Below are 20,741 nucleotides of genomic sequence, written 5' to 3'. Positions count from 1 at the left end.
AATAAGTTATGAATTATTTAATAATAAGTTGTTCAACAATATAATAATAATCAATATTATTAGTAATCATAATAATTAAATTTGTATTGTTATTAAGTAAGATGGCGCGCGCTCTCTCTCTCTCTGTGCGTGTGTCTTCATGTAGACGTGTATACATCTCCTACCTGGACAGTGTTCACTTTTTCCGTCCGCGTCAGCTGAGGACGGGCGTGTATCACGAGATCCTCATAGGTTACCTGGAGTACGTGAAGAAACAGGGCTTCACCACGGGACACATCTGGGCATGTCCTCCCAGCGAAGGTGACGACTACATCTTCCACTGCCACCCGCCGGAGCAGAAGATCCCCAAGCCCAAGCGTCTGCAGGAGTGGTACAAGAAGATGCTGGACAAGGCGGTGGCCGAGCGGATCGTGCACGACTACAAGGTACTTCTTACCTGTTCCTCCTGCCTGAGCCCCACCTACCAGGTATCAGCGTGGATCAGGCGTGCTGAAAGCTGGTGTGCGGGTCCCCGTGGGTGCGGCTGGGAAACGCTCCTCCGGCGTTCAGTAAAGCGTGAAGGGCGTTCTACGCCAGTCTTGGCCCAGTTTTCACCTTGGAGCTTCTCCTGTTCCCCTGCGTCTGCGTTTTGCTTTCCTGCGTTGCCTCTTCTCTGAGCCCATGGCTCCTTTCTTTGCCTTCTGCAGGACATTTTCAAGCAGGCGACGGAGGACCGCCTGACCAGCGCCAAGGAGCTGCCGTATTTCGAGGGAGATTTCTGGCCCAACGTCCTGGAGGAGAGCATTAAGGAGCTGGAGCAGGAGGAGGAGGAGCGCAAGAGGGAGGAGAACAGCACCTCCAGCGAGAGCGTCGACGTGAGTATCGAGTCCCGAATCCCGCGACGAGGAGCGCGCTTCCAGGGTTTTTTGCAGCCACGCGGGCAGCGCTTCTGATCCGATCACGTCACAAAGGCCCACCTGCGTGTGGATGAAAGGAAAATGGCGCGTTGAACTTAAACGCGTCGTGTTCCGCTTGAGTTCTGCGTAAAGTGTGACGGCGAGCTGTCGCCGTCCTTCTCTGAGCGATGTCGTTGTGACTCCGCAGGCCACTACGGGTGACAGCAAAAACGCCAAAAAAAAGAACAGCAAGAAAACAAGCAAGAACAAGAGCAGCCTGAGCCGCACCAACAAGAAAAAAGCGGGAATGCCCAACGTCTCCAACGACCTGTCCCAGAAACTCTACGCCACCATGGAGAAACACAAGGAGGTAAGCACCACAAACATCCCACAAACATCGCCCCATTCATTAGTAAAACACCTACTGCTAGAGTCCGTGATATTTCAGCAGGATTCGCACAAGTTTTGATTGGGACTTTGCTTTTACAGTGAGTGTCAGAAGTCTTAAAGCTGCTGTCATCAGCAGTTTTAAAGTTCTTGCAAACTTCTGCCAGACGCTCCCTTCAAAGCCAGGCCTCTTTGTGGAGGAGGCTCCTGGTTGGTTAGTACAGCTGAAGTAGTTGCTGACTATGGTGCCCAAGTCAGACTTTCTTGTTTGTTCCTCAGAGCATCTATTCCTGAGAGCCAGTGACTGAGGGACGTGTGAATGAACAAACTCCTTCCCTCCCCACCAGGTGTTCTTCGTCATCCGCCTGATCGCGGGCCCTGCCGCCAACTCGCTGCCGCCCATCTCCGACCCGGACCCCCTGCTGGCCTGCGATCTGATGGACGGGCGGGACGCCTTCCTGACGCTGGCGCGCGACAAGCACCTGGAGTTCAGCTCTCTGCGGCGGGCCAAGTGGAGCACCATGTGCATGCTGGTGGAGCTCCACAACCAGAGTCAGGACCGCTTCGTCTACACCTGCAACGAGTGCAGGCACCACGTGGAGACGCGCTGGCACTGCACCGTCTGCGAGGTGAGGCTGGGGGCCCGCGCCAGGCTGCTGTTCCCAACACTTCTGTACCACTGAAACTATATGAGGGAAATACAGTTGAATTGATAAGTCTCTGATTAGGAATGTTATGCAGGTTGGTAAGGAGAACAGAAACAGCTTTGGGGAATCAGGGGTGCAATTTTGGCTTTCAGCATCCTGATAAAGCATCTTTTAAATCGGTTTCCTTGCTCCGTGCAGGACTACGACCTGTGCATCACCTGCTACAACACGAAGGGCCACGAGCACCGCATGGAGAAGCTGGGTCTGGGTCTGGACGACGAGAGCGGCAGCCATGCGGCCGCCACCGCCCAGAACCCCGGGGACTCGCGGCGCCTGAGCATCCAGCGTTGCATCCAGTCTCTGGTGCACGCCTGCCAGTGCCGCAACGCCAACTGCTCGCTGCCGTCCTGCCAGAAGATGAAGCGGGTGGTGCAGCACACCAAGGGCTGCAAGCGCAAGACCAACGGCGGCTGCCCCATCTGCAAGCAGCTGATCGCGCTGTGCTGCTACCACGCCAAGCACTGCCAGGAGAACAAGTGCCCCGTGCCCTTCTGCCTCAACATCAAGCACAAGCTCCGCCAGCAGCAGCTGCAGCACCGGCTGCAGCAGGCGCAGATGCTCCGCAGGCGCATGGCCACCATGCAGCGCGCAGGCAAGCCTCCCGGGAGCACGACGCTGCCAGGAGGCCTGCCGTCGCCGGGCGGCGCCGGGGCCACGGACCGCTGCACGCCCACATCAACCGGCGCCCAGCCCTCCGCACCCCAGACGCCCACGCAGAGTGCGGTGGCCCTGCCGCAGGCTGGTGCCGGGGCCGCTCGGGGCGCCAGTCCCCAGCAGCAGCAGGCGGGAGAAGCGCCGGCCCGGCCCCCGGGCCAGGCGCCATACCAGCCCGCGCCCGGTGCCCAGGCCCAGCACGGCCCGCGGCCGCCCGTCTCCTCCCCTCTCCCGCAATCCCAGGGCAAGTCCGGGCCGGGTCCGTCTACGCCTCCGCAGCAGGCCGGTGCGTCCGGGCCCCCCCCGGCGGCCGTGGAGATCGCCATGAAGATCCAGCAGGTGGCCGACGCGCAGAGGAAGATGGCCAAGGTCCAGCTGCTGCAGAGGCAGGCGGCCACCCAGGCCGGCATGATGCCGCCGCGCCCCCACCACCAGAACGCCCCGGGCCCGATGGCCATGCCCCACCCTGGGGCGAGCATGGTAGCGGGGCAGAGTCTGCCCTCCCAAGGGCAGGCCTCTGTGGCCCGGGCCCAGCTGGAGCTGCAGCAGCAGGGAGCCCAGGGGATGGTGGTGGGCCTGGGCCCCATGACACCGGCTACGCAGGTCCAGCTTCCGCCCCCAGTGCAGATACAGCAGAGGGCCAACGCGCAGCTCCCGCCTCCCCAGCAGCAGTGGGTGGGGCAGGGCGGGGCTCCCCAGCCCAGGGCGCCACTCGTGGGCCAGGCCAGCATGGTCACCATGCAGCAACAGCAGATGCAGATGCAGCAGCAGCAACAACAGCCGCAGCAGCATCAACAAATCGCCAGCCGCAACGCCCTGATGAACATGGTGCAGACAGGCCTGCAGGGGGGCGGGGCAGGGGGCGGGGCTCTGCCCCAGGGGGCTCTGCAGGAGCTCCTCCGCACACTGCGCTCACCCAGTTCTCCCCAGCAGCAGCAGCAGGTGCTGGCCATCCTGCGCTCCAGCCCGCAGCTCATGGCTGCTTTCATAAAGCAGCGGGTGCACAAGTACAAAGGCGCCAACGCCAGGGGTCAGCCGCCGGGCGTCGACGCGGGCGGGCCCCGGGCGGCCGTGCCCGTGGGGCAGGGCTTGACCGCGCCGGGCCAGCTGGCCCAGCTCCAGCAGAGGCCGGTGCTGCAGCAGCTGAGCCAGCCGTCGCCCAGCATGGCCAACGTGAACCCGCAGTTCAGAGAGCTGCTCATGAGGCAGCAGCAGCAGATGGGGAGCCACGCCGCGTTCCAGCAGCAACCGCCGCCGCCGCCGCCGGGGTTCGTGGCCCAGCCGCAGGGTTACCCGGGCAACCCCGCGCAGCCGCAGCAGAGGCTGCAGCACCAGCAGCAGCACCACCGCCTGCAGCAGGGGGCGGGACTGCCGGATGGGGGCGGGGCGCCCCCCGCCACGCCCCCCGCGCTGCTGCAGCAGGCCTTGCGCCAGCGTCTGCTCCAGCAGCAGCAGCAGATGGGCGGGGCGTCACCCGCACATCAGAACAATCCCATGAGCCCGCAGCAGCAGCAGCAGATGTCGCAGTCGCCCCACCTGCAGGGCCAGCAGCTCCCCGCTACGTCGCTCGGCAACCAGGCGCGCTCGCCCCAGCCGTCGCCGCGGCCGCAGCCGCACGCCCAGCCGCCAGCCCAGCCGTCTTCCCACCGCATCTCCCCACAGACCCAGACGGGCTCGCCGCATCCCGGCCAGCTCCCGCGCCACCTGCCTGGCATGGCCCCGCCCCCTCCGCACCCACCGGCTCAGAACGCTATGGAGGCTGCCGGGTTTGGCGCGGACCAGAGCAGCACGCTGCCGCAGCTGGGCGGCATGCCGGGACTCCATGCTGCCACAGCTAATGACATGATGCCCCCTAGTGGCCAGGAGCTTGGCGTGAATATGAACCCACTAGACATTATAGTTACAGAACACATGGAAACTCGCCAGAGACAGTGTTAGCCTTTTTATTTTATATTACAGTGATTAATTATTTAAAACGTTTTTCTAGTACAAACACATTGAACTCTGACCTTCCTATGGGAGATGCAGTAAATGCAATTAAACAGAAAAGAGAATAAGATGTGAATGTTAAATTATGGCTGTTACAGTTTTCCTCCAATTGTGTACAAAGAAACGGTTATTTCATTATTTCTCAAACTCAGAGAATACAACACAAGTAATATTTTTTTGGGCTGGGTGTAGGGAAGTATTTACCTTTTTAAAATATATATATTTTAAGATTTTAAAACTTTAAAAAATGTTACGAGACAGAGTCTTTAAAAGCATTTTTTTTTTTTTGTTCCATGTATCAGGCTCTGTTCTAGTTTTACCGTGTGGAGTGTTGCAAATGCTGCAATTACCAGTGTTTTATTGTTAAAATGAATGATCCAAACCTTGTACAGTCGGTTTGGCATTATGTTATTTATTCTAGTGTTTTCAGTTTTTGTTTCACCACACCGTTACAGTTCACATAGAATACATTTTTTGTTCTATTTTTGTTAATACCGGTCTAAATACGGGAGCTTTTCTTTTGTCTACAGGAAGTTTGAAATCTTGAATGCTGTATGAATCAGTGTTTGGGTGGGCAGGACTTGGTTGCGTCTAAGTGTCTGGTGGATTAGAGGTGCGTGCGTGCGTGCATGTTTTTCTTTGTTTAAGCCTTGTTGTGCCACATGTGAAATGTGCAGCCAGTGTCCACAGGGACAAGCCTCCAGAACAAGCCTGTGTGCTCCCATTTCTCCTCCACTGCACACGTGCGTGCTCAGTCCTTATGACACTGAGTAGTAGAGGTGTGTGTGTGCGCTCATATGTATTCATGCTACGATGAGATTAGAGTGTCTCTAATTAACCCGAAAGAAGGTGAGCATACCACTGATCTCTCTCTTTCTCTCTCTCCTTCTGCCTCCACACTCAGAAATTTTATTGCTCTGAACTTTGGGAATTTTAATTTAAGTATTTTTTACTGTATAATGAAATTACAAACGGTGGACTCCAAACTGGTTTTGTAATAAAATGAAGATGAAATATGTCTTCTATAATAGTTTGTTCATTGGCAGGTGATATGGTTTAAGTTTAAACCTTTTGTTTACAGGGACTAATAAGTATACATTATGGAATGTGTTTGTATTTATATTTGTATGCTGATTTATATAACGTATTTTAATGGGTTCTAGTGGGCTGTTGTGTATTAAAATAGACTGGATTACTTTAGTTTCATTTGTAAGATATTAAGGTAATATATGGCAAATCATCAAATGTATGAGAGAGAGAGAGAGAGAGAGAGAGAGAGAGAGAGAGAGAGAGAGAGAGAGAGAGAGAGAGAGAGCTCACACTAAGTCGTTAAACACAGACTCTGTTGGCGTGCGAGGGGACGCTCACGGGGGAGACGGCATTGACCATGCCGTTGGTGATCTGATCCTGCCTTGTGTTTCGCTACGAGAGAAATAAACAAAAAATGTTCTCCTTGTAGCACTGAAAACAGATGAAAACTTCATCTGGTCTAAAACCATAAGTGTACTTCCTATATAAAAGTAGTTCTCAGTGAGCTATTTTCTATCGCCATGCAATATTCAATATGGATTCGATAACCACAAGCAATAACTAACATGTGAAATCTTTTCAAAAAACTTGGCACTTCAGAATTTTGATTTAATGACTGACGCATTTTGACACAACATTTTGTCACTTTATTGAAAATACAAATAAAAACGTAACCTTGCTGTAGGTGAACGAACTGTAACGGATTGACAAAGCCATGCCTTCATCCCTGTTCCTCTCTTCGTCATTACTGGTCACCATGTGACCGATGACAGAACTTCAACTCCCGTTAATAACACGCTAGACCTACATCAAAAGCACATTATTTTCATCTGCAAACAGGGTCTATACCCTGCACAGAATCTGCAGCAGTGCATGTAAACTGATATTGTCACTTTAAAAATGCAGAGAAGCTCGGGAGCACAGTGAGGGTGCGCACAGGAACGACCCCGAGGCAGGTGAGTCCTCACTGTCCTTCCTCTGCCTCAGCAGCCACGGTGCTGTAGAACCTACAGAGCAGTGACGTCATTCCGGCGCCGTGGACACTGAAACAAAATCTCAAGATAAACTTTTTTTTGTGGATTTTTGTTTTTGTTAGGACAGTAACACTAGCTATGCGTATTCTTTCTAGAGTTGGCGTGCACTGAAGGCTTCACTTAGCAACACTAAATATGAGCAGAAATCCTTCAACATCTATTCACGCTTTCACTAAAACAAAAGGTTCAAGAAAAAAAAACCCTTTAGACATGAATGAGTGTGTCTATAAAGCATGAAGATTCACTGGCTTCACTACAAAGACAACTGGTCCAATGTTGCTTCCTCTCCCAATAAAAACTTCACCCAAAGATGCTAACCTTGCTAATCAAAGTTAGTCTGTGTCAGTAAGCGTTACTCGTGAATTGTGTTCTCCATCTTGTTGTTCACTGTTAGCTCTGTTAGCGTTCTGCCATCCTCTCGCCTCTCACACCTGGAGCTCACAGCCACTGAAGAAGCCCTCGGCTGACACGGCCTCCTTAAACGTCACAGTTAGCGAGTTAATGGTCACCTCAGTCACGATCACCTTTCCAGGATGCTGTGAGCTCTCGGAAGCTTGTGATTGGTTGGTCCTGACCTCTGTGCTCAGCTGTAAGGTAGTCATATACTCTGCTGTGCCCTCATCCTCACCCGTCTCTTCCTTCAGTTTGGCTGTTGAGCATTCAGTCTCAGCGGTCTCTTTTGCCTGGCCCCGCCCACAGCTGTCAATCAAGTGTCGCACAGCTATGACCGAGACTCGATTCTGGCCCCTGTCAATCGCACTCCCTTCTTTTGCTGTAAGAACTGCTTCTGAACTGGTCTTCGTCGACTGGTGGGTCGTAGTGTGATCGTGTAACTCCAGTGCCGAGACTCTGATCTCTGACCCGTCTGTGATTGGCCCCTGCTCGTGTGTGTCTGTGATGGTGTCACTTGCTGATTTGTCTGTCACTGTTGGAGCCGAGCATGTCCCGTCACTAGAATCCTTGGCTGAGTCCTCCCCATAATCATGCGTGGAAGAGTGATGCTCGGTTTGGTTGGCCATGGCGGTGACGTTCTGTTCGGCTGAAAAGGTGCTGTCTTCTGTCTTCTCTTGAGCTGAGGGAAACAGAGAAGCTTTGGTAAGGAAGCAGTAAGAAACTAGCTTTGTGAACTTTCATAGGTGACGCTGTTTTACTTCTAAAAGAACCGAAACATGCCCAGCAGGGTGCAACCTGCACAATGTTCAGACAGAGCTACATTTCATAGTGCAGGTCTGTCCATCTATAGTGGGGGAATTCATTTCACAGCTGCTCTACGAATGGCAGCTCTGTCTGCAATGTCCTGCTGTGCTTTGGTACTGAAGATCTAAATTTGGTCTGTGAGAACCAGAGCACAGAGCTGCTCTGTCACTGGTAGTTTTCTCCATGTGCCTGCTGTGTTCAGCGCTGTGTGCGATCTGTATTTAGCTTACAGAGCGCCAACTCTGAGTCGTGACAGCTCTGAGGTTCAGCATGGCTTCTGTGACCCCAGTGCATGCTACATGCATAGTATCTTAGCAACAGTTGTCATGCCAATGCCATGCTACACATACCACTTGGAATGTCCCGATGCTCGTCTGTTTTCTCATCGTCTTTTTCTGTCTTCCTCTTTTTCTTCTCTTGCTCTTTCTCCTCCTCCCACTCCTCCTCCGTACTGTCTTTTTTATGGGTCAGAGTTCGTTGCCGTGGATTTTCAGTGTTGTCCGCAGTGTGTCTAGATACACATTGCCTGCTCTTTCGCTTCTCTAGGCGCTGGTGCTTGACTCTGCCTTCCCCAATCCTGCAGCGCCGCCCACTGTGCTCTAGCTCCGCCCCCACAGAGCGGGTGAGCGACAAACGGATTCGGGGAGCAGGTTTCTCTGGAGCTTTGTGAGCACTTCTTAGCTCCATGGTGTAGATGTTCTACACGGTTAACCAAATAAAGAATAGAATGAAAGATAAATAAAACAAATACTGAAATTAGATTCACATTTCTAAAAGTACTTTGATTTACAAAGAAACATGCAAAGTCCTAGAAAACTAAGCTTTGCTGTGGGTTCCCCTTCAGACACAGTTCTAAAGCAGTGTTTACAGCAAATGTAGCTCTGCTTCCATTACAGTGTAAACCAAACAGATGCGGTGCATTCATGTGACCATGTGATTATACAAACATTTAAGTGTTGGGTTGCAGACGTGCTTCCTACCCGCAAGATGAGTCGACGGGGTCGCAGACCTTTCCTCCTATGGGCCTGGGCCCGGTCTCGCTCCTCCCTGACACACACACACACACACAGAGCAGGAGCAGAGAGAGATGGCCAGGCAGAGAGAACGAGAAGGAAAAGACTTCATCAGTGAGAGAAACAAGACAGGGTAGTGACATGTGATCAGTGTTCACAGACAAGGTAGCAGCGTGTGATCGGTATTCACTCACTTCTCTTCGAAGGCAAGAACGAGCCGTGGGTCCAGGATGTTGTCCTCGGGCTCCCACGTGCTATATCTGTCAAACACACAGCCAGAGTCGTCAACACACTCACATCCAAGAACGTGAGACTGTGCTCCTCTGGAGGGTACAGCTGACGTGACACCACACAGGCAGCTGAACTACCCGTGCTACAGGCTGGGGTCACAATCTTACACACGGATTTACTAAGACACAGCAGACGTCAGAGTTACTCACAGCATTGGCGACGTGACCTTATTTAGTTTTCTTTGTTAAACAACTGCAAACTAACTGTTGTCTAAGAGTGTGTATTTGGTAGGGTGCGAGGCACAAACTACTATTACTCCTTTCTACTTACTTAGGGGGCCAGCCCTGCCACTTCAGCAAGTACTCCACATTTCCCTGGGAGAGACGAGAAAGAGACAGCGCCAGATGAGGCTTTGACGTCACGCGTGCTCACAGAGCACGGGGCATTTAACAGCGGCTCGTGCATTATGTAAAAGTGTGCGTGGCCCTTTAAGACGTGAATTCGGCACCGAACGTTCGCAGTAGTATTTTGAAACGGAGATGATGGAGAATGACGTAGGCGCCCGTGCTCGCTAGACTACTGGTGGCTGTGGTGGTGACGTGATGCCGTGCAGGGGTGTGCTCGCGAGTTCAATAAAACAGGAGTTTCTAGAACATTTATGGGATGGAGATAGGTGGGGCCATGGAAACATGTAAACAACTGTCATTGCGCAACGTGTAAAGCGCCGAAGGTCTTCCCCTCCTGCTCGAGCGAACGAAGCGAAATCCGCGTGCACATGCAGTGTTAGTCATGATCTTAGTCATCGGCTATTACGGCATGTTACATCTCCTCAACCAACAACCCGTGTCAGGCGTTTACACAGGAATATTAGCACCTACCCCCGAGTTACCGCTTTCAGTCTCTTTAACTTTAACATTAAATTAGATTTCTGCACTAAATTACATATACGCATACACTTTCACGTCCATCTGTCGCGAATTGTAGTAAATTATTTCAGGGTTACGCTGAGTTATGAAGGATGCTTCATCCTTCGGCTATCCTTGACCCTCTGTGCGTGTAAATAAACTGCGTAGCCACTAATCGTTGACCGCGCTGGGAGAACGCGCCGATGTTTCGACCTATGCACGCACACCGATAGCGATGACACGCGCCGTGCTTTCACACACCCCCTCGCCTTATTGCACGCTGAATTCATGCAAGATACTGTACAAAATACACTTTAACTTCGCACAACGAAGCCAGAATAGCTCTCCGCATGTATCGGTGTTAGATATTTTGCACTCTAAAAGTGTGGTAACAAAAAGTTCCAATCATCATTCCTGCAGAGTCATTAACATTTCTGTGGTTGTTTATTCCACAACAAGAGCATTCAAGGAAAAGTGTCCTGTAGTTTAGTTCTAAAAATTCCCAACGAAACAGAAAGTAAACGTCACCCGTTGTAAAACGTTGCTCGTTATGCTTGAAAGCAGTTGTATTTTTTTAAGAATAATTCGCCGAGTTCGTACCTTTCTAACTCTCTTCTTTGTTATTGATTCAACCGCAAACACTTGCTCTCCAATTGATGACAGCTCCATTTTGGCGAGCTCATCCAGCGCCGCGGGAAGGACGCGACTGGAGTTTGTGCTCTCCCCGCTCCTCGCGTGCTCGCAGATAAGCTGAAGCTCGACCGTGGAACGCCTGCTCGAGAGAGGAACGCTTCGCCCTTTACGCACACGCGCGTCCAGCCGCTTCAGCCCGCGTGCGTTCCTGGCGCTCTTCGGAACGTCCGAGCCATTGCTCCGGAGTTTTAAAATCTGCGACACATCCACGCGCTCTCCGCCTCGGCGCGCGCCCGGAGAGTGCACGCTCCGAGCGCGCGTCCCTTTCCTCCGCTGCACCGTGCCCAGCTCGCCGCGAGAGCCCGCGCGCGGATGAAAGCGCGTGAGCTGCAGCCCGAATGTTGACGGGAAAAGGTGGGACAGTCCTCGTGCGTGTAAGGGCACGGGGGAGGAGGGGGGGGGGGGGGTTCTCGTGAGTGCGTAACTGGGACTCCAGGGCACTTTAAACGCTACAGTTCCTCCGACGTGCTTTCCTCGTTTCGGGTCACGTGTTTATTTACTCCGTGGAACATCCACTTCGAGCTCTTCAGCTCTTCACAGAGGAGCCAGTGTCGCCTGTAGCGATGGTTTCCGAGCCCGCTGGAGTCCTGTTACACCCACGCTCTGCTGAAACCGTGACTAAGCTGTAATGCTGTTGCTTCGTTACGTCTTCTTTTGCTCGATCGTATTAAGGATGTGGTTCTGCATACCGTGTAAGACGTGACAAAGGAACAAGTGAATAATGTTATGTATTGTTATTCGTGCTAGTAGTCGTAGCACGAAGACGATGTTGCCAAATCTAAGTGGAAACAAGCTGTCATTGTCTGAGAAAGTGTTGAAGGGAAATTTGCTGAAGTCTAAATGATAAGTAAACCCGAAGTGTTGCTGTGACCACTCAACAGTGTTTGATAAGCTGCAATGAGTGACACACAAACCCTTCAAGCCGTTGACCGTCAGGGGGCGCTACAACACACTTGCTCATGTGTTTACGATGAATGTGTGGGGGCTACTGGCACTTATCGGTCCTGTTAGCTTTTCTAAACTGTGTCAGTGATTTTGAAGAATTGGATACACCTCAGATACCGCAGAAGACACCAAACTAAGATTCTGCTGCAAGAGCCGGTAGCTTGCGTGGGTCGTAGTAGTAATCACCGTTTCGCCTTTCGGCTAAGGTAGCTAAGGTCAGCTAGCTAGAAAGCAGCGGTGTCATAACAGCACAGACACCTGTTATAGTGGCCCAGTAATCTTCGTCAGACAGGACACACATGGATCGAAACAGCACAGTGTTCCCCGTACAGCTTTACATTTATGATCTGTCGAGGGGGATGGCGCGCCAGCTGAGTCCTATAATGCTAGGTGAGTAGCCACGGATGTTAACCTAGATGTCTAACGATGGGTAGGTAGCTAGGGTAGCACGTTTATGTGGCTTTTGACGACCATGGCAATGGGATTATTATTATTATTATTATTATTATTATTATTATTATTATTAAACGCCGTTTACAGTCGCCATAGCTCTGTTGCAGTGCGTTATGCGCCAGGATGTCGAAGACATGGCGCTCCCCGCAGAGCCGCTGCGCTTATCCAACGCTGGAAATGTCGGAGGACTGTTACGACCTATGGATTTAGTTACATAATTTTAGTACAATGGTTTATAATAGAATATATACATTTGCTTTCGCTTAGAAAAACTCGCACTCGATTGTAATAGCAAGCGGCAAATTTCTGGTACGTTCGGATTAAAACTAGTCAAAATAGTATCAAGGACGTTGACCGTTGTTCTATTATATTAATTTGATAAGTAAACTATAATTTGGCTTATTGCGTTATTTCGCAAAAAAACGTTTACTTGTTTACTTTATTTTTGCAGGGAAGCAACTCGACGGGATTTGGTAAGTTGTTACGGAAAGCACCCTATCACACAACCGAATTCCGTTCTGTGGCATTTCCTGCTGATAACTGCGGGGTGACAGCCGTTTCAGCCGCGGTTTCCTCATCACGTTTCTGCGTGTATCGGCAGGCATACGTCCATAGTGGTTTACGGGGAAGAGTTTTTCTTTGGTGGCGTGGGCATCTCCAGCTGTCCACCGGTAAATCTTACCTCGCACAGCTGCTGCACACTTGAAGGGTTTTGTGGTCGCTTATACATGGCAACTTGGGTCCTACTGTCACTGCTTTGTAAGACTCACTGCATTTCTGCATGTTATAGAAATTAAGATTTAGATGAAGCACTGTGTATGTGTGTGTGTGTGTGTGTGTGTGTGTGTGTGCGCGTGTGTGTATGTGTTTTTAATTTTTTTTTTTTTTTGCAGGGGGGGACAATGCTAGGCCCACCAGATACAGTCGTGGATCTGGGGAACACTGAGGTGACAGAGGAGATTTTCATGGACTACCTGTCCTCTCTTGGGGAGACCACATACAGGTATGTGTGTGGGCAATGGATAACTTATATTTAGGCAATTGTAGATATGGATAAGTGTGTTTTGCTTGGCAACAGGATGTGTTATATTCTCTCTGTGCACAGAGGGGAGAGGTACAGGCTGTTTGAGCACAACTGTAATACCTTTACGAATGAAGTGGCTCAGTTTCTGACTGGTAGGAAAATTCCTTCCTACATCACAGACCTGCCATCTGAGGTGCTCTCCACGTAAGTGTGGTGTTTAAGTACACACACACACACACACACACACACACACACACACACACACTATAGCGTGTGTAAAAAATAAATATTAGAAACATCAGATGCAGAGAGGGTTATATTTTAATGTGAGTATAGGCTGAGAAGAAATGTGAACATTTACTTGTTAGGGTTTAAAGTGTGTAGTGACAGCAGATGATGAATATTGCATGAGGCATTAGAACACTCCAAAATAGCTCCCATGCTTCAAGACTGCAAGTCCCTGTTTTGCATGTTACTGATGTGAGCCACAGTCAAGGACGGCAAAACAGCAAAGTTTATATAACACCACAGCACCCACAGTACTGTTCCCGGTCCTGATGGCCCCATGCACTTTGCATTTTGGTGTCCAAGACAGTCCAGCACCCGTCTGAGCTCATTAATGAGCTTAGCAAAGCAGACTCAACACATCCTAGTTTTTCTAGAGTAAAGCTGTATTCACTGATCCAGGAGTACACAGTTTCATTTCAGCTAGCTGTTATTCTCAGATGTTGCTGCACGTTATGCCTGAACTGTGCGGTTAAGTAGACATTTTGGCCAGGCACATTCAACCTTTCCAATATTTGGAGGACAAATACTGATTAAGTCAGATAGCCGTGGCTTTCTCCCTGCTCTGTCAGCCCCGCCCCTCAGCACTTGCGGCTCCGCCCCTCCACACTCACGGCTCCGCCCCACCACACCCCCTCCATGCTCGGGCCCTGCTCCCAAGACCAGAGGCTTAGTACAGACTGTGTGTGTTAACACAGACCAGAGGTTCTGTATAGACCGGTGCTTGTTACACAGGAGCTTGTGCAGTTGTACCCAGAATATCATACACCATTGTTATAATTACACCTTAGGTGAAAAACACATGCGCTGAGGCACCCTTCTGTACCTAGCACTCTGCAGTGATCTGAGAAGTGAACCTGGACCCAGTCACTAGTGTTGTGTCACAATGAACCTGGACCCAGTCACTAATGTTGTTTCAGAATGAACCTGGACCCAGTCACTAGTGTTGTGTCAGAATGAACCTGCACCCGGTCACTAGTGTTGTGTCAGAATGAACCTGGACCCAGTCACTAGTGTTGTCAGAATGAACCTGGACCCAGTCACTAGTGTTGTGTCAGAATGAACCTGGACCCAGTCACTAGTGCTGTGTCAGAATGAACCTGGACCCAGTCACTAGTGCTGTGTCATTATTAACCTGCACCCAGTCACTAGTGTTGTGTCAGAATGAACCTGGACCCAGTCACTAGTGTTGTGTCGGATTTAACCAGCACCCAGTCACTAGTGTTGTGTCAGAATGTATATTATGAATTGTGTGGGTTTTTATACTTTGAGGTTTCCCTTCACAATGTGATATCTCTGTGGACAGATTTAGCAGTACATTTAACTCACCAAGTAACAAAGACTATACAGTATGGGGGATCAGAGTTGGCGCCTTTTAAGTTTTCCTCATCATTGACTGAAGGCAGCAATGTTTGTCTCTTCTTCTTTTTCCTCCCAGGCCATTTGGTCAAGTTTTGAGGCCTATCCTGGACTCCATTCATATTGCGCCCCCTGGTGGAAATGTCATCAACAGCCAAAATAATCACAGCTAGATTTCTTTAACCAGCTCTGTGTACTTTCAGCTTATACACAAACACACACACCCACAGCTCATGCACACATACACAATGCATAACAACACATTTATACCAGCATATAGATGCTGTTTGATACCACACACATTGCCAGCTTGTGGGTGTGTTTAACCAGCTATGTCAGATTGACAGGGCTGTAGTGAGATCAGTTCTAGTCCTGTGCTCTCCCATCTTCCTCAAACTGTACTGACAAGCAAGACTGATCTTGAGACAGAATCAGTGGGAACATACTAAAAATGTTTACAAATATGGCTTTGTGAATCACTGATTGTTATTTTGAAGGTACTGCATATAAGCACTGAAGTCTTTGTTTTAACTCAAATGAAATTGCTTGTGAGTGAATGTTCAACGACTGATATCATTTTCTGTGATTTTTTGGCATAACCACGTCTGAAAGCAGACGGGTGTTCGGACCAGAAAAATTCTTGATGGTTGATGTCATTAGAATTGTGAAATCTAAAACGAATGAATTAAAGATCCTATAATTCTTATACTTATTTTCAGTATAATGTTAATATTAGCAGAACTGGGACTTGGTGCATGGGGCTCTGGTACTTTCCTTGCATGCATTCTCGTCACTCCACTGTTTACATTGTATGGTGTTTCTTACATTGTTTTGTTATACGGTCACCAGTCGCTGCATTTTCGGTTGCATTGTCTTTTGTTTGTGTATTTATTTAATTTTGCACAGTTGACTTCTTCCTCTTTGTGTTTTTGCTATTATGTTTTTGTTTTTTTTAAGTCAGGTGGGTTACTTTGTGTTTTGAAACTGGATTTTCTGCACACAACATTTTCTGTGTTGTGGACATTCAGAGGAATAGAAGCGATAGTGTCAGTCTTTCACTTCTGCAAAGTTCTCGGTGTAGCCGTTAGCTCTGGTTATTCCAGTTTTCTTTTAAATAAATTGTGGCTGGATGTAAATAATTAAACCTCAGTTATTTAGCTGTAATGCTTACAGCTTATCTTAATATCTGCCCTGTTGTGTTTATTACTTATTCGTTACAGAGATATTCTGTGACGAGTTAGTGAGATGCTGCAGGTGGTGGTGTTGAGGTGTTAATATGTGTTGTGGGGTTCAGTATCACTGGAAATGATGCAACATGTGAAAATGGCAAACTGCCGAAAGCACTGCGCGTCTACAACAGACCAGCGTTAGTCATTGTGTCGTCTTTTTTTTTTTTAGAGTTCGCTTTGTTTCTAGTCTTCTGTGTGCAGTGCTGATAATGACAGAGAGAGAGAGAATTTGCTGGATATAGGCCCTGGCAGGTCGGAGGGGCAAGTCAGAGGGGGCGTGAAGACCAAAGGGTCATATAACATCCTGTTCCCAAAGGGGAAGAGGGGAAAGAAAGCTATTTTAAAATATCACTGTTGTATATTTCATTTTATTTATGTAGTGGCCATTCTGATGTATAAAATGTCATTGTTTATTTTGCATCTACCAGCAAGGACTAAGTTTAAACAATTGTATAAACAATAATTTACATTGGCAAAATAACCAATAAAGTAAGCTAAAATGTGTTGAATTTGTCGTTTTGTAAATTGATTGTCATTTACCATGGCAACAGATGCAGCATATACTGTATTTCACTTTCTGAAAAACAAACAGCAGCTGTTTAAAACCAAATATGCAGACTGTACATTTCTTGACTTTCTAGCTGTAAACAGCTCCATATATTTATTTTCTTGTTATTTACTATGTACAAAAAAACCCAAAACAAAACCATACGTCATGGCTGCTTTTTATGCACTGTACATAAACCCAACATGTATCCAGTTCACACCCTCCTACTGCATTTTCACAGACTGTCTCCCTCTGCTGGCAGAACACCTCAAAAACATTCAGAAATCACACCTACCACTTTCAAAGGTCTTTCCAGCTCTCTCAGGTGGGAGGGGTTTGAGCCATAGGGTGAAAGGGTGAAGACCGGCATTTTCCCCACTGTTGTGTGATGTCACAGAGGAAGGCTGTGCTGCTCTGGCTTCAGATGTGACATCACTATCATGCAACCGGCGGGAGACCGACAGTATTCACCCTTTCAGTTCAGGACATACAGTATTACATTGTAATTAAAAAGTATTACAAATATTACAATGATTTGTTTCACTTAGGTAGAAGATACAAATTACAAAATGAGATTCTGAATTTTTAACGTTGTGGAATGTCATTCCATGATTTGTGTGTTATTACCTAGAGCAGTGGACAGCGGTAATGGGAAAATGTTTCTTGCAGCACCTTGGTCAACACGTCATTTGCTTTATAAATGTTCCTCACTTGCTTAAAATACAGATCGGTGTATGTCAGCAGTGAGAAGTCAACAGATGACAACAGTGAGATCTCTTCATACAGTCAGCCATAATGACAATCACATAGAAAAACTGCTCATTTCAGACCGATCTTCCCAAGGTTCTTCAGCCTACGTGTTATGGATCTTCTTGCAAAGCCTCCTTCAGACAGGTTCTTTCCAAGACAAACTCCACCACTTAATTTTCTTTCTCCTGTCACATGTGAAGTCAGAGCACTACAGTTTCAAAAGAACTCATCTATAAATATCTGCTACAGCTACAAGGTGGCCCTTTCTTTGGATTGATTCACATGAGTCCACATTCTTAAGCAGTTTTGACCAGGCTTATATTTGACTTGTGCAGGTCTCAACATTTTACACACTGGTACTATATTTTGAGCTGGCACACATCAGTTACTTTAATTCTGCAGATTTTGGATAAAGCGTTGAGATTTTATTGCCTTCTAGAGAAAAAGTGGTGAGATTTACATTTATGGTATTTACCAGATACTCTTATCCAGAATGATTTACAAAAGTGCTTTGTCATTTACTCATAGAATACATCCTAGACAGTACAGTAAGTTAGAGTCCAATATACCAATGAACTAGAATTCTGTTGAAATACAGGGATCAGACATCCTCTGTCTCAGACAATGATAAGTGCAATAAACAACAAGTACTAGAGTTTGTTAGTCAACAAAGGAGCAGCCAATATCAGTGCAATAAACAATACCCTGCAATAAGTACTACTTTCAGTTAGTCAACAAAGGAGCAGGGTCAGTGATCATTTAAATATTCCACAAATAGATGGGTCTTCAGTCTGCATTTGGCCATGGTAAGGGTTGGGAGTTCCAGGGACTGAAACCATTTCCATGCAAAACCAGTCACACCAAGGCTGGAGAGAACAAAGAAGAGAATGTTGCGGTTTACTGTGTCAAAGGCTGCCGAGAGGTCCAGAAGAATCAAAACTGAATGCACTGCCTGTTCATTGTGGATTAGTCCTGTCCTGTATTTATTGTATGGTATTATTGCACTGTTTTGTATTGTTTGCACTCCTGTAGAGTGTTGTCTTTTGCATTTGTTTTGTGTTGCATCATGGTCCTGGAGGAACATTGTTTCATTTCGCTGTGTACTTGTACAACTTTAAACAACTTTGAAGACAGGTGACAATTTGGCAGCTTTAGCACCATGAGGTTTCTTCGTCACTGCTATGAGTACCGTTTCTGTTGAATGTGCCAGTTTGTAGACAGACTGATTGGGATCATGCAGCTGGTTCTGTGTGAGGAATAGAAATAATTGATTATACACTGCTTGTTCAAAGGTTTTTGAGAGGAAAGAGAGAAGTGATACTGGTCTATAATTGGTTATGTTGGAGCCAATTACAGCTCTTACAGCTCTCGAGTGTGGTCTTTTTGAGGATTGGTACCACCCTGGCAGTTTTGAATGCAGTTGGGACATGTCCAGAGAATAAGGAGTTGATGATGGAGATGAAAGGAAACAGATCTCTTGAGATCGTCTGGAACAGAGTGGAAGGAATGGGATCCAGTGGACATGTAGTTGGATTGCAGGAAGTTAGGAGTTGATGAATTTTGTCTGAGGAGAGAGGAGAAAACGAAGACAGAGTTGGATGGAGGGGAATGAACACTGGTTGGAAGAGTGGGAACCTAGAAAAAGAACTGTCGGATTGTTGCAACCTTCTCAAAGAAGATGATGAAATCCTCAGGAATAAGATGAGGGGGAGGGTTAAGGAGAGAAGAAAAAATTGTGAAGAGCTTTGTTAGAAACTGGTTTAAAGTGACCAGTCCGTCAGGTTCGATCTCCTCCAAGTTACCCTCTGCCCTCCATCCTCTGTAGCCAGATCAATCCGGGGCAGTCAAGAGACACTGACACCAAGGTAGTGAGTCAAGAGAGTTCCACTTTATTGAGGAAAGCACAGAGTATATATGTGTCCTATATCTACTATCTAAATCTACAGGATGATGGGGAAAAGTGAGGCATGTTCTAAGGGTCTATGTAGAAAGGAAAGAGGCAAGGTTAGTAAACAGTAGATGTTCTCTGCATGAACGAGCCACGAGCTGCTCCCATAGCAGCCATGAGCCGCTTCTGTGTGTGGAGAGAGAGAGAGAGAGAGAGAGAGAGAGAGAGAGAGAGAGAGAGAGAGAGAGAGAGGGGTAAAGGAGACACGAAGAGGGAGCGGATGACCTCGGGTGACCAGCTCGCGGTCAAACCCTCATGTCATGGCTGATAGGCAGAGTCCTTACGTTGGGTGCCTGAAGACAGAAAGGCTTCCATATCTAACAAGCTTGTGTGGATCAGATGCTGATGATTCAAATTGTAGTAGGATGACTTTGCAAATGTTACTTCCAGTGAGAACTTGGACATGAGAGACTGGTATGAGCTGAGGTCTGAATCTACGCGAGATTTCCTCCACCGTGCCTCTGCAGTCCTCAGTTCTGTCCTGCGGCAGTGGAGTGTGTTAGCCAGGGGGCAGGTGGGGAAGATCTTGCAGATCTAGAGGAGAGAGGGCACAGAAGATTCATTGAGAGTGTAGAACAGAAAGTATTTGTAACTGTATGCAGAGAGAGAGAGTCAGGGTGAGGAAGGGTGGACAAAATAGAAGTAAGTGAAGAGGGAGTGATGGAGTGCAGATTGCGACGGAAGGAGAAGGACCACGTTGGGGATGTATGGAAAGAGAAGAGAGGGAGAAAGAGAGGGGGATAGGAATTGATGGTCTGAGAGGTGGGGAGGGATGACTGCAATGTCCAAGGTTGTGGTGGTCTGGGTGAAAATCAGGTCAAGAATATTTCCCGCTCTGTGAGTTGTAGGAGACTGGTTGAGGGTGAGGTTAAATGATGTCAACAGCAGAAGGATGCAGGAAGAATGTAACTGTAGGAATGTAGAATGTAGACAGGAATTGAGAGACATTTCAGACTGGAAAGATGCTAGGTCTGTAGATGTGTGAAATGAAAGTTTGAGAGTGAGACAAATACAATACGTAGGTAAGGATACATAGGGTTTGTGAGGTCCGGTCTTGGTGTAGATAAAGAACTAAAAGATACGTAGATGAGTTTGTGAGGTCCAGTCTCAGTGTAGATGAGGAACTAATTGAAAAGCACAACAGAGCCTTCTGCAGAGCTGTCTATAGAGCCGTCTACAGGTGTTGATCAGAGGATGATCCAAGAGATTAAACCAAAGCACACATTGCCATAGAAGTGTTTTCATGAAGGAACTGCAGAGGAAAACCCAAGGCTTCAACATCAGGACACAGAAGCTTACATGAGAAGACAGACCAACCCATATGGGTTAGTATCTATGGCTGATGGGAATGCAATTCAATGATCACAGCAACTATCTGCATGTTGCACCTATGCACATCACATGACCTGATCATAGGGTGAGCTTCAAAAATCACTTCTAAATGGCTGTTATGTATCCTGATTTATCACCACCACCTCAGACCTGCC

At 48.2% G+C, this 20,741-nt stretch overlaps 3 protein-coding genes across 5 annotated transcripts in view; 2 read left to right on the top strand and 1 right to left on the bottom strand.

Moving 5' to 3' along the window:
* Nucleotides 1-5,812, top strand: part of ep300b (E1A binding protein p300 b) — a 29,430-nt gene extending 23,618 nt beyond the window's left edge. The window contains exons 26-30 of the mRNA XM_035525073.1: nt 146-425; nt 687-854; nt 1,084-1,245; nt 1,610-1,891; nt 2,108-5,812. Of these exons, the coding sequence (XP_035380966.1) occupies nt 146-425; nt 687-854; nt 1,084-1,245; nt 1,610-1,891; nt 2,108-4,561 (3,346 nt within the window). The 3' untranslated portion in view covers nt 4,562-5,812. The remainder of the gene's footprint in view (nt 1-145; nt 426-686; nt 855-1,083; nt 1,246-1,609; nt 1,892-2,107) is intronic.
* Nucleotides 5,813-6,265: 453 nt separating this feature from the next.
* cbx7a (chromobox homolog 7a) lies at nt 6,266-10,906 on the bottom strand. Its single transcript, XM_027028320.2, has 6 exons — nt 10,622-10,906; nt 9,447-9,490; nt 9,080-9,145; nt 8,853-8,919; nt 8,223-8,571; nt 6,266-7,747 (listed from the first exon to the last, which is right to left on the bottom strand). Exons 1-6 carry the CDS (start codon nt 10,688-10,690, stop codon nt 7,101-7,103), a joined length of 1,242 nt encoding a protein of 413 aa, XP_026884121.1. The 5' UTR covers nt 10,691-10,906; the 3' UTR covers nt 6,266-7,100.
* Nucleotides 10,907-10,983: 77 nt separating this feature from the next.
* desi1a (desumoylating isopeptidase 1a) lies at nt 10,984-15,344 on the top strand. 3 transcript variants are annotated; one of them, XM_027028323.2, is made up of 6 exons: nt 10,984-11,068; nt 12,564-12,585; nt 12,714-12,783; nt 13,006-13,115; nt 13,218-13,340; nt 14,860-15,344. In XM_027028323.2, exons 1-6 carry the CDS (start codon nt 11,053-11,055, stop codon nt 14,951-14,953), a joined length of 435 nt encoding a protein of 144 aa, XP_026884124.1. In that variant the 5' UTR covers nt 10,984-11,052; the 3' UTR covers nt 14,954-15,344. The 3 variants fall into 3 exon arrangements, with proteins under 3 accessions (XP_026884124.1, XP_026884123.1, XP_026884122.1); XM_027028322.2 differs by lacking the exon at nt 10,984-11,068 and adding an exon at nt 11,130-11,406; XM_027028321.2 differs by lacking the exon at nt 10,984-11,068 and adding an exon at nt 11,413-12,049.
* Nucleotides 15,345-20,741: the final 5,397 nt, after the last annotated feature.

The sequence above is a fragment of the Electrophorus electricus genome, chromosome 4, assembly GCF_013358815.1.
Source record: "Electrophorus electricus isolate fEleEle1 chromosome 4, fEleEle1.pri, whole genome shotgun sequence".
Classification (NCBI taxonomy): domain Eukaryota; kingdom Metazoa; phylum Chordata; class Actinopteri; order Gymnotiformes; family Gymnotidae; genus Electrophorus; species Electrophorus electricus.
Note: the sequence above shows the minus strand (reverse complement) of the source record. Positions and strands in the feature narration are given on the sequence as shown.